At 38.8% G+C, this 13,955-nt stretch overlaps 1 protein-coding gene across 1 annotated transcript in view; it reads right to left on the bottom strand.

The window, feature by feature from the left end:
* The window catches only part of UST (uronyl 2-sulfotransferase), a 146,773-nt gene that overhangs the window by 67,399 nt on the left and 65,419 nt on the right, over positions 1-13,955 (bottom strand). The window contains exons 3-4 of the mRNA XM_062488933.1: positions 8,368-8,523; positions 1,051-1,130 (exon numbers count right to left, since the gene is read on the bottom strand). Coding sequence (XP_062344917.1) covers positions 1,051-1,130; positions 8,368-8,523 — 236 coding nt within the window. The remainder of the gene's footprint in view (positions 1-1,050; positions 1,131-8,367; positions 8,524-13,955) is intronic.

Genomic DNA, 13,955 nt, shown 5'->3' with positions numbered 1-13,955 from the left:
AACTCTTCTTGTTTCCATATAAAAAAAATCATGCCCATAGTTAAGTTCTATATCAAGTGAATTTCCAATTGCTCAAAATACTTTATTTTTTAAACAAACAAAACTAGAAGCACCCTGGCCCCAATTATATAATTTCTTACTATACTGTCTACAGAAGCCTGAAGCCATGCACTCACATTACCATGCAAACAGAATTCTGTGTATTTAGGCAAGCTCTTGCCAAGATCTGCTGTACATTCATAATTCTACAGAGTTTTTTAAAATCTAAATGCAAGGAATCCAATCTGGTGGCACAGATAGCATGATTTCTGAATATAATTTCCAGATTCAATTCACAGCCTGGGCAAATCCCATCTGCAGTCAGCTTTAACCTCTGTATCCTGGCTAAATGCTAATTGGCATCACTCATTCAAGTCCTTCCAAAAATTCCTTAGAAGTTTCATCCAAATTCAATTTTCTTCACATTCCATGCTATTAAAGTCTCTAGAGTCTTGCTGCATACTTTAAAATATCTGCCAGAAGAAACTGCACTCCCATGATACAGAGCATAATCTGTTTGCATGGTTTAAAAATACTTCCAGAGCCTGTAGAATGGGGACTATTTTGTCAGAACAAAATAAAATTAGTTATATTGATGAAGAGTCATTCCAGGCACAAAATTAATGAACTCAGGACAGTTCTCAATCTCCTTTCAGAGTCTAGCTATACAGAGATGAAACATCAACAAAAGTGTTCTGCCACTTTTAAAACACAAGTGCACAGTTCAAAGACCTGCATGTTGACTGGGAGCTTTGTAAATCACAATCATCTCAAGAGGCAAAAAATCATATAATAACATCCTGGCTTTTCACAAACATACTGTACATAATTATGATACAGCAAAGTGAGTGTAGGGGACAAAAAAACCGACAAAACTGGAATGTGGATTCTAGTGCCAGAAGGAAGAAAACAAGTGCATTGCATTGTTTATGAGTAAAAGAGGGAAAATGTTTTATGTATTACAATTAATAGAAACCAATGAAAAATATTTTTGACCAAAAAATGCCTTACCTTGAAAAGTTGAGGAAATGAACATGTCTAGTGAATAAATAGGGCTGCTCAGCAGTGCTTATGTTTCTAATCAATTCCATCTAAAAAGAATTAACAAATCAAATTTTCCATGTTATATCAATGCACAATTTGAGACAAACGTAAAACTTTCAAACAACATACGATGATATAATTTTCAAGCCTGAATTATTCAGGACCTCCTTCCCCACTATCCTTCCCAAACATTGTCATCAAGATACCACGATGAATATTTTATGTCTGAGCAAGAAAGGTGGAGCTACAGACACCATTCTGCTACCATGGAGCTTATATATTTCCAAAACACTTCCAGAAGCGGGTATCAGTTTAAGGAAAGGCAAAAACTAAAGGAAAAATCTAAACTCTTTCTAAATCTGCAAGAGCTTTCCAAATGGCAGCTGCCCTCTGAAGACACTAGTTCTATTCACCCCAATGCCAAAACTGTAAAATGCCTGAAATTGTAACAGAAAGCTGAGCCAATGGCCATTTTTGTGTAACAATAAATGCTGCCAATGCAGCCAAAGACACCAATTGATTTGCTTGTTTAAATATAGAAATCAGGACTTGCAATTCCTTCTCCTATTACAACAAATTAGGAGTACAAACTAAATGGGTATTTTAGAAAGATGATGCTAAATTCCAGTCTAGGATCATTCACAAAATATTACTATTTTTAAAAAAAACCAAATAATTCAATTTTTCAGATGATCCAAATGGAATAATGTAAGCAACACCAGGGACATGATCATCTATTTTGTGTAAGCTGAGCTTTAGCTATGATTTACAGGAAACAAGAAGTGTCTAGTGAAGCATCATACTAGAGAGTCAATGTTTCAGTTAATTTTACTTCCTTCTCATTAATTTCCTAAGATCTATTTTCCAATTTTCTATTCTGTGTTCAAATGCAGGCTATGTTATGGACACTGAACACAAATGCACTTGAAATGACAGGTTTGATTTTCCAAACTGGATAGCAGAAAGCAATTTGTACATTAAAACAAAAAGGTAAGTCTGTGAACCATGTGTTCTGATTCAAATAATATTGATTTATGTACTAAATTTAAACACCATTAAGGTGACATTAATTTTAAAATGTCTTTCTTAAAACGTGAATGCTATAGTTGACATAGATAAAACAAAAACATGGAGAGCAGCCTGTTGTGTGGTCAAAATAAAAGTGACTGGCATGTATGGAGTTACTAGCAGGAAAAAGTATATGGTACAAAATTCTGCCCGTGCCATAGCAAATACCAAACCACATTTAAGAGACAGCAGTCACCATTTTTTTCCCGTTCCAATGTCCAGTTTCAGTAGACTGATATTTTGCCATGGTTTTTAGAATGTGTATCACATCTTACTGCTTCTTAGCCATCTTGCATCCTCCATTTTTTCCCAGACTCATACCCTGCCTCCTTCTTCTTCCAGCCAAACAAGCTACAGGCATTTAACTACCAGGAATGAATAAAGAACTACACACACTTAGAGACTTTGTTTACTTTCCTTCTGTCTTCAACAATTCTACACACATACATGTATGATGACCACTGAAGCAAACAGTTCAGCTTGTCCATCTTCTCAGGATGGACCTTTTCCTGTCCAACTAGCTTGAGTATATCAAGGTACAGACCCTATACACCACAACACAAGATTTGAGAAAGTATAGCAAGGTGTGTTACATCTGAAAAAGGCTGTAAATCCAAAGAAATGGAACATAAGATGAGTTCACTAAAAGAAAGACAATACAAAGGGAAAAAAGAAACAAGAGAATATGGAGAGAAGATGTAAAATGAATTTAAAAAAAAAAATTAGAAAAAAAAAGTCAGGATGGGAAAAGCATCCCTTAGTCATAGATGGAGTCTGGACTGCTTGATTCAAGCACAAACAGGTCTTTGCACAGCTTCTTCAGGACAACAGAAATGCATTGGGCAAGAAATTCATAAACCTGAAGAGAAAAAGTTGTCCAGATCAGAATTAGAAAGCCCAGGAAGCTTTCCAATACTTAGCAGAAAGGAACTGAGTATTGTTTTTTCATGCTCTGAAGAGACAAAGGCTTTTCTAGCAAACCAACATGTTGATATCTCTTTAGAACTGGTAGCTCTGCCAAAAAATTATATTCTTAATTCACCACGCAGAATCAAGCAATAGAAAACCCTGGAGCCTGCGTATCAGATGTCTCAATTGGATTCTGTCAAATTCAACCCGCTACAGGTTCTTTTTTTGGTTTTGTTTTTTTTCCACTAAGACAAACTATAGGACAAGTGAAATTCTCAAAACTGTATGAAGACCTCTACTATATTTTGATTTTACTTGTGTTGCTCTATCTGCATGAAGTAAGGAAGGAAGACGGCAGAAGGAATTTACTGATCTGGTATAAAAACTCTATTCATGCCCCCATGGTCATCACTGTAATTCCTTCTTGGAATAAATAATAATAAAAAAAAACACCTAAAAACTTGACTAGAGTACAAATATGCACATGTAAAGATACTATACCCATACAAAGTAATCCCACTAAATCTAATAACACAGGCAGCTCTAGTAGAATACTGCTAGATGAACTTAGCTGGGGTCATATGAGAGTGTTACAAAGTACCACATGAGCTTTCCTTGGCTCCCAGCTGTCCCCAGGGCTGGCAACAATTTACTATCAGGAAGCAGATTCACATCACAGTACTGCCACATTTCTCACTCCATTTTACCTGATGTCAATGTCACAAGAACCTGCTGCTAAACAGGCACAGGCACTTAGGCCTTAGGAGCAAAGTGAAGCTGGAAAAATGCACACAGTGCAGAACAGAAGCAGGCTCCAGGCTTTTTTTTCATGAAGTTCAATCTCTTGAGTTAGGACAACAGTTTGCTCCAAAGCAGAAACAGTACCTTCATATTTAGACACTTAATGATCAACTGGACTTGTAAGCAGATGTGGATAAAGCTACAATGTGCAGAAGAACAAACAAGCAAAATCCATTCTTCTAAAAACCCTGCCAAAAGGGTAAGTAAGGCTCAACTGAAATGATACACAGATGTCAGGAGGGAAAAAAATAACTGTAATGGCTCATGGCCACATGCAAATTGTGGCCATATTTTGCACGGGTCTCTCCCTCTCTCATCATGTTGTCCTGAACTGATTTCAATCTAACAACCCAAATTTGTTGTTCAGAAATATATAGAGACCCCTCCCTCCTTCTAAGATTATGGTAAAGAAAAAAAAAAACCACAACAAAAAGAAAAATCATCCAGCGTCTCACAGAAGAGTAAGTTTGGTTGGTTGGTTTTGGTTGTTAGATTTTGCTTGTTCAGATGTTTGTTTTTGTGAGATGAAACAAGAAAGGAAAAAAGAGAATAAGATGCAGAGGACCCACAGAGAGCAACAGTGAGCAGAGGACAAGGGCTGAAGAAAACAAGTACTTTTGGACAGAATGAGTGATGAAGGAGAATGACATGCAAGTACATATGATCATATCATCCTAAGTTTGAAAAGAAATAAAGTACAAGCAACAGATGATAAACAACCCTGGCAAACTGTTAGGGAAGAGATGAGTCAGAACATAGCCACAGTTGGAGGGAGAAGCTGTAGAGATATTTGGAAAAATATGAAAGGAGCATGTACCTGCTAGGATTAGGGCCCATAAAGAGCTATTTCCCTCTCTCACTGCTGCCCAGAGCTTTCCTGCAGCAATTAGGCAGCCTCAGTGAAACAGTACTGAAAAATACAATGATTTCTCTTGAACTAGCAAAGGGCTGGTGCTGCATTGCAAATAACACTCCAGCAGATGGCACCGTGAAGTGACTGCAGGAGGGCTGGATGGGGCCCTCCCTGACAGGGCAGAAACGTGGGGGATGGATTTTCTGTAGCCACAGCACTGCTCCTGCACAAAAACCCAACTCCTGCCTTCGAGACAGGCCACCTTTCTGCCCTGGACATGGCTAGTCCAGTCCCTAGGCTGACCACTCAGAGCAGCCCTGCTTTGTTTGAGGTTTGCAGTAAGTAAATTCTACTGGGAACAGAAGGAAATAATCAGATAACAATTCCACCCACACAACAGCTGAAGTGTTACTATATATTCTTTAAGATGCTTTATTTCAGTATGAGAATTTGAGGTCCAAATGTATAAAAATGGTGAGGCAACTGGGATTTTCCAATGTGGTCTGCTGTATCACACTGTGGTCTCCACCAATATTGACATGAAAAAGACAAAACCAAACAAACCTCTCTATCTATCCTTCCTGTGAGCTCTTTACATGTTTCCATCTCCACTGAAGGCATGTAGGGCTCAGGAGGCACAAGTACCTACAAGAACGTTGCTATATCACTTTCATCTTAGTACTCAAATCAACAAACAACTCACAACTCCCAGGAATGAAACTAGATCTTCATTTTCAGCTCTCAAAAGCTTGGAATGGTTTCAAGAATTTCTTCACCTCCCCAGGCTGGTATGACCTATTTTCTGTCTTTAAAATCATTTAAGAAAAATTAGTGATGGATTTTTAGTGTGTTGAACTGGAATTACATATAAAGTTAGCTGCACAGCTGTAACAATGGGTGGTAGAAGGAAACCATTTGAGGATAAACTACCAATTACTCTTGTATGTGACTGGCATTTCTATACTTCTAAGCATACTTATTCTTACTGCCCTGAATGCAATAAAATGGAAGTGGAGGACAAAGGGCAGGAGGAGACTTCATTTTGCAACAGTTTGAGTGGCATTTTAAAGCCACATCAATTAGATTAATATTACGTGTTATTTCCTGTATTTAATTTACTCGAAAATATTATAGCAAATGGCAAGCTGTATATTAATACATCTGTTTCCAGAACTCACTCCCTTATGCCCACAGATGTTCAAAGGCTGCACTTCTAATTGCTGGCAGACACACGTAAGTTGGGTAAATTTTTTAGTAGGAAGGAGACTGGAAAAGGCAATGAGACTATGGATTCCAATTATGTGCAATCCCCACAGTCATTAAAAACACCTACATGCTTAACTTTATTTAACAACAGCAGACTGCATAAGCTAAATATTTACAGAAAAGTCTTGGCTGGATCAGGGCTTTAACCAAACACAGGACAGAGAAATGACAGAAAGAAGAGAGACATATCATCTCAAGTGAGAAGCCCATGCTCATGTTGGAAGCCTGCAGCCCAGACCAGCTCTCTTTTTTCTTGTTCCAATGCCTGGGGCCTGAGATCATTCATTGCCTTAACTTCCTTTTGGGTACACCACATTAAAGGTAGAAAACGTCATTTATTTTTTCATATTCTGCTCTTAAAAATTTAGAAGACAACAAAAAATGCCCTGAACAACAGAATAGTTACTGTCTCCAAGCATGTTTTCTGGTGATCAAAGGCACTTCTCAGCAGAAGTACTCATTAAATTATGAGCCTATTGTAACCATGGAAATTAACCGTAAATGAAAATAAAGAGACTCAAGTTATGGCAGGGAAAACTATAGAGTAAATCATCAGCTCTGTAGCAATACTTCCAATACATTTGCTGTTTAGTAATTTAACTGCTTAGGGAGTGCAAAAGGTAATGCAGAAAATTATCTGTCAGTGTATTGGTTACATCAAAAGTAGGTCTGGGCCTCTCTGGAACCTTCACATACTGGACTAGAATACAGAAGACTGAAGACATGATCCTGTACCATGTTTTAACAAAGCAAAATCCACCTACCAGAGAAAGACAGAAGAGAACTGGAAGGAAGAAGCTGATCATGGTGAAAGATGGCGACTACTAACACCTGAAAGATTTTTGGGATTTATGGTATGTCCCCCAATCAGCAATGAAAACTGATGAAAAATACAAACCCAAAGAGCTCAAAACACAAAAGCAGTCCTACCCACAGAAATCCCATATCCCAGCAGAAAAACTAACCAGACAGGCTCAGTAGCATGGGATAGTTTGGCTCCTTTCTGATGGGACCATATTGCAACCTTCCCAGGCTGCGTGGTGCTGCCGGTAGGATACACATGGGGATGCTGCAGCAGATGCAGAGCAGGCCTTCCCTTGGTCACAAGCAGGGGCAGTGAAGGGACACTGTCCCCCTCCACAGCCTGTCACTGGTGTGCCACACTCAACCATGCATAGCAGCTGCATTTGGGCTGGCGTGGCAGCCCTGCCCAGCTGGATTCCACCTCTGGCTGAACCTGTCTTAGGGAGTGTTAGGTCAGCCAGCTGCAGTGGGACCCCAACAGACACCCTGGAGAGGAGGAAGGTGGGACCTGCAGGAGCAATATCAGCTCCTAAAGTTTCATTTGGAATGAACCGCTGCATCTAAGATTACAAACTTGTGCTCATGAACAGGCTGCAAGTAAATGACCCCAAATCACAGCACAATGTCACCGGCAGGCCCAAACCCATATTCTCATCATTGCACACATCCTTTTGTGGTTTGCAGGCTGCTATTTCTAAAAGTGACACAGGCAGCAATTGCAGCCTTTACCTGATCAGTAGCTCAAAATAGCAGCAGTGGGCCACGTGTGCAGCATCCAACTGCAGACGTGTTCTGAGTGTGGTTTTCCTGCACTACTTTTATCAATCTACTAACAGAAGTGATAGTTACAACAGTGGGTTCACGTGTACCCTGAAGAGAAGAAAATTTAAATAACTGGATCTGTCACAGAAGCAAAGCTGCAAAAATAATCCTCGTACAACTTCAAGAGAACTTGAAAAAGGGTGTCTGGTTGAAGAGGTTTCATGTGGTATTTTCACTTCCTTTAGTGAGGGTTGCGCAATAAACATGAAAAAGACAGATAAGCTCGAAACTGAGATATGATCAAGGACATGTCATATTACAGAAACATGGGTTCACATGGCCCTGGGAAACAACTTTTTGAAGCAACTTATTACTAGAAGTGAATTAAGAAAGTCATAAAAAAGAACCTTTTTGGCTATTATTTGCTCTGTTTAAGACTGAAGCTGGGTCTGAATAAGGTGTCCTGGTTATATGATAAATGGCTGCAGATATATTAATACGTGTCCCGGATCTGTTAGCACTTCACTGTACTAACCTTTCTTGCCTTGCTGGTAGTCTAACTGCTGTGCTGACTAAATTCAAGAGCTGCCTCACTGAAGTTAGTTTCTCTGGTTAGCTGCCACATCATGTTGTTCTTGGCTCTATCACCCATTTCTCTTCCTAAATGAAGCTACTTAGAGAATGATGAATTCCACATGATTACTCAGGACAAAGTAGCAATACATTTTTTCAATAGGATTATCTGCTAGCATATGCCTTTGTTTCTCAGTTTCATGCACGTACTAAGAAAACAGGATCTAAGAAAAGCAGGAGCAACTTACCTGTTCATTTTTGGTCAGTCTTGTTTTGTTATGGATATCAGATGTAACCAGGTTAAATCCATGTTTCTCTGATAAAATTCTTAAAAGCAAAACCACAGTTCGACTCCCACACTTTCCAACTCTGTTGTAGACCACTTGACTGGGGAAAGGAAGTACCTAAACAAAGATTGGAAAAAAAAAATTGAGTCAGTATATTGATATTTTTGTTTCTGTGCACCTCTGAATTGTATGTTTTTACCTTAGGCCAGCAGACAGAGAGTAGAATTTCTAAGGCCCTGCCCAGGTCAGAAGCATTCACTTCCTCTAGCAAGGCAGAAGTTCTTCAGAAGAGAAACAGCATGGCTCAGGGAGGTGGCAAGGTGAGATTATGCCCTTGAGATGCAGTTACATGTAAAAGATTGGCAACTACTCCCGAAATACTGCTTAACTGTTGGTAATGATTTTGAGCTTGCTGTTTGTAATCTCAGTGCAAATAGTCATCTTTAGTTGACTATCTCCCATAAAAAGAATTAAAAGGAGTGAATTGGCGCTTTGAGTTTGGCAACTCAAAGTTGAGCTGACATAATGCAGGAGGAATGAATGCTTGAATTGCAAAACTTCAGCTTAAAAAGAAACAAAAGAAACCAAACAACAACCAGTTGCACAGAGCTAAAATTAATCTTTTAATTTGAAATATAAACATGAATCTTTCAAACATTCAGAGAACAAATCATGCCACTGGCCAAGGCTCTGTGTGCAGAATAATAAACACAGGGCCACAGGGGGCCTGAGGCCAACTGGCACAGTCTGATCACCTCTGCACAGGTAATGTTCATTAAATCTCAAAACAGAACAGCCACATCCAACCTGGCCACTGGGAATGGTGTCCAGCCCACACTGACTCTTGCACCCTGCTCTTCTCCCCAGGAAACCAGAACAAGGAAAAGCAAATCAGTGTCTCACAGTATGACAGATGCAGCCTTGTTTTGTTCCTGGATGATGCCCATGGGCTATTGTTTCGGCAAGAGGCATTCTAAAGTCACACTATTGCACTAGACAGGTATTTCCTGTATAGCATATAGCAGCATGTGATAATACAGGCCCAGAGGAAACGGTTTCCAAGCCTTTAAGTTGGCTAACAGAGTCAGGAGCTCACAGTTTCACCTGCAGTGATTCATACACACTTAAGGAAAGATCATTTTTCTGTTAAGACAATAGGACAAAACGTTTCCTGACATAGTGCCTGCACCTGGGGGGTTCCAGGCAACCTGTGTTCAGCACAAGGAATGTCCAAAGTGATGGTATGTCTCAACATACAGGTATTCCTGTTCTTGATTCAATCATGTTCTCCCAACCAAAGGATTCCTAACATAAAAGCAGTCAGATGAGGCATATGGCACTTTCAGTGCAGAATACTTCTTCACTGCATTTGAACTGCTAATAGATCTTCATCAGGGAAGCAAAATGATTCGTCAGGCAACCCTTCAGCCTAGCTTCAAAGAAAAGTGCCACTAAAAAGGAAAAAAAAAAAGGAGAGCATCTGTATTCCCTTATATTTAATGGGAACCTACTGGCACTTAGCTCTCAGTATTACATTTCATGACCAAATGAACATTAGTGCTGTTAGTGGTTGCAATGTTTAGGATATCCTGTAGTACAGTATAAACATGGAGGCAATTTTTCCCCAAATTACCTTGGGAAGGAGTAGGTATTGGGTGATCATGGCCTCAGTTAAACTTTCCCAGTTGCAGGACATCGCATCTGCTGATTCAGCAAACAAAGGGCCTCTCGTGTATCACTCAAACACCACACAATTCACTAAGTCTCACTGTTTTGTAACATTTTTATAGGGTTTTCTATGAGAAATATAGTCCCCACAATTCTTTATCAATCTTTCCTTCAAAAGCCTTGCTTCCTATGAAATGCAAAATCTCAGCCTCAATTATTAGAGAACTCAAAAGGTGACAAATTTAAAATGTCTGTGCTACAGCTGTAGCTAATTTTTCCCAAAACTACTGTTAATGGTGTCTGAAAGGTTAACATTTGAACACATTTTATTATGCTGATTATCACATCATAATGAAAAAGAACATGAGCCCTATTCTGGATTGTCCCCTTTTTGGTTCATTTCTTTGCATAACAAACACTAGCATCACTACTTGTCACATCCCTGCAACCCGTGGATTAGGAATTACTCCTCTGCTCAGACATATGCTTCTGGAATACTTTGCTGTGTAAGTAAATGAAAGCCTTCAAGAGAAATTATAAGTAGATGCTGACAAGTGTCAGCAAAGGAGCAAGAACATGTACACTGCATGTTTGCCTAGCATCCCAGAAATTAGATTGAGAGTTCATAGAGTTACAGAAATATTTTTAAATGCTTCATAATTATTAACTGCTTTGATTTTCCTAGCAGTTTGGACTAGACAAGAGAGTGAGAAAATGTTTTTCTTTTTTGGTACTTCAGTCAAGTACAATTTTACTGCTTAAAGCTTACACACAAGTTCTAATTAAATCTTTGAATGGATTATCCAGTAACTTTGGGTGAATCTTATAAATATAATCCTTTAATAACTAGATAAAATCAAAGGAGGCCTTTGTAAATTCTCTATTCTAAGTGCAAACAACTTTATCAGCTTGAAAAAATGAGAGAGAAGTCACCAAGTATGGCCAGTTCTCACATCTGTTTGCGAAACTCACCTTCCTAGGTAGCACAAGTCTGTTCTGCACACAAACAACAGCCACAGAATCCCCCCAAAAGAAACCACAGTGATTAAATACTCACTGCAGATAAAGGAACCTGAAATAAAGGGCTATTATTTTCGGACATTTGTTTAGCTTAAAGGATACCAATGTATCAATGCCTTGTTTCAGTACATAGTGAATGCACTTAGGTCTAATCGGACAAGATTCAAGATAAACATCACAGCTCAAAGCTCACTTCAGAAGAACAATCATGAGTAGTAACCAAAACTTCCCTTGCAGCACTGCTGAGTGTAGTTGGCTTTCCGGATACACTCCTGAAGCTCTGCTCATGTTTCGTCCATTTACGTCACCATTGCACTTATCACCCCAAATGCCCCAAAGAGTGTGTCCACTGCACAAAGCCATGCACTACATAGGCTTTTGGTATACAAGCAAGTATTTGTTTAACGTGACCAGTTCCCTTAGGATGCTGCAAACGTGCTTTCTTCATTTAGAAAAAGTCCAAGTTATTTCTGAGAAGAAATACCTCTTCCAGAAACATGAGTTTGTATCAGGCAAAACTAAAAATGCAAGAAATGGAAAGCCTCTCCAGAGAGGAACTTTCTTTTCCCCCCTCATGATACTCACAAGACACTCAGACAATACAAGAGATGGTGGCAGAGAAGGCACTTGAAAAGAAGGCTCCTATTATATTAGCAGAAGCAAGGTGAAAAACAGCAGTTAGATGTTTAAAAAATGCTAATTGGATTGCATTTTATTATTATTTACTACCTAAGAGTAGGTATCATGTAGACTGGCTAACTGCTGAGATGATGCTCTGGCAACTTGATATTCATGTAACAATATACACAACTGCAAAATAATTGCAGAGTGACTTTACTGAGCACTGCATCAAAGCCCAGAGAGAATATAAACAATTCAAACATATAATTCACTTTGGAGTTACACGAATTAAGACTTGCATCCATAAACTGTAAAATTCACAGTATAATTACAACAGCTCTCTCCAAGGGTTTGGAAAGCTGTATGACAATTTACTAATCAGTTCAAACAGATTTTTTTATTTTGTTTCACAGTTAAAGATGTGAAGAACCGTTGTGAAATGAAATCAAGAAGAAAAAGCAAGTTTACAGAAAATGACTGTCAAGCATCTCTGCAGAGAGGTCTGCCAGTCTCAGAAAGGGAGCCATTCAACAGATAGCCAGATAAAAGCCCAGGCTTTCACCTTCAGTGCTTCCTTGGTCTACAGATAAACCTTTCCATCATTAAAAAAAAAGAAAAAAAATACTCTGGATAATTGCTTTCAGTGTCAACGATGTAAAGATTCACTCATAAGCCTAAATCATTCCGCTATTACTGAGACAAATCCAGTGCAATTTTGCCCATTTGTCAAAAATCCTCCAATCCAAGTTCAAGCTGCCCAGGTGTTAGTCTCTGACCCATGTCAGACATGTTTTCAGAAAGCAATCCATTATACTCACACCTTCTGTAAGTAAGTGATCCACATCCTTACACACAAGTAGGGCCAGATGCAGATGTCAGAACTGCCTTCTCCCCTCTGAGCAGACACTAACCTGCGGTCAGAGAGTGCTCCACGTTTATCAGGTGAATAAAGCAAACCAACACAGAAAGCACTGATGAGATTGTGGAAACAATGAAACATTTGCTGGCCTATCTTTATACAGCATCACACCTTACCAGTCCAACCTCTTAATTTTCTTTTCCTGTCCAACTAAGACAGAATTATAAGAACTTAAAAAATAGCTTAATTGGACAAAGGAATGGCCCATTTGACTGATGAGAGAAGAATGCTACTCATAAGGTAACTAAAAATCTAAGAGCTGTCAGCAGTCCATTTCTCTCCAGTGTCCCCAGAAATTATGTAAGGTATGTTAGAAGGCACATCCTTCCATGCTGCCTGAAGAATTTTTTACACAACTCATTCCAGAATTTTTTACTCACCATGCTTTTAATTTTTAGTTCATCTTCTACCAATATCTGTTCTCATATTGTGATTTCCTGAAGCCAGATCAGATAATTCAGTCACCAGCTTTGAGATCTTCTTAAATACACTGGATGCTTTTTTTTAACTGAAGTTTTTCACAAGCCTGCTACAGTCTTTAAAGACAAACTCAAAGGCCTCTAAGAGATAGCCTTCCAAAATTAAGTTCAGGAATCGACGCTCAAAAGTCTCATTCCAAACAAGTATCAACTTGCTCACTTTCAAAGCAATCACAATGAAAAGTTGCTAACACGAAGTTACGTCAGCAGAAAACATTACTGAAAAACGACCAAGGGAGTAAACAAAATAAAATACTAGCTAGAATCCTCCTTCCCCAGCTAAACCACACAGTTCCAGTTATATAAACATTCACCTGTAGAGAGTAGTGATGCTAGACAGAGACAAGCTTTTTAAATTAATGAACTCTAACAGACCAGACAGCATGGCCATCTCCATGGGTCACTGAAAACACACCAGAAACCACAAGAACAAGTAAGGATGAAATTTGTTTGTTTTCAAAGTTTGAATGCCATATAGCTACAGTAGAGCATTGAAAACAAGGCAGAAGAAGAAACAGAATATTTTTCTCTTGCATTTTCATTAAGAAACCAATTTAATTGAAAAAGGGTGACTTCCCCACCCCCAAAAAATGCATTTCATCTGTTAGACAAATGAGCTGTTTGGAAGATTAAGTTAAAATGTGTTCTCTAATGGTTCAACATCCCTAAGCACCAAGATAAATTAAAAACATAAGCATGGAGCATCGGCAGCAAAAGGAAACTTGGTTGTAGACAGTCTTGAATTTATTAAGACTAAAGAAAAGCATTACTATGAAGTGTCTGCCAAAGTCTATGGTCCCTGATGTGTCCCACAGGACAGATCTCTGTAGCCAAAATCAAAA

The sequence above is a fragment of the Cinclus cinclus genome, chromosome 3, assembly GCF_963662255.1.
Source record: "Cinclus cinclus chromosome 3, bCinCin1.1, whole genome shotgun sequence".
NCBI lineage: Eukaryota > Metazoa > Chordata > Aves > Passeriformes > Cinclidae > Cinclus > Cinclus cinclus.
The sequence above is the reverse complement of the archived record's forward strand: the minus strand, read 5'-3'. Positions and strand labels throughout refer to the sequence as shown.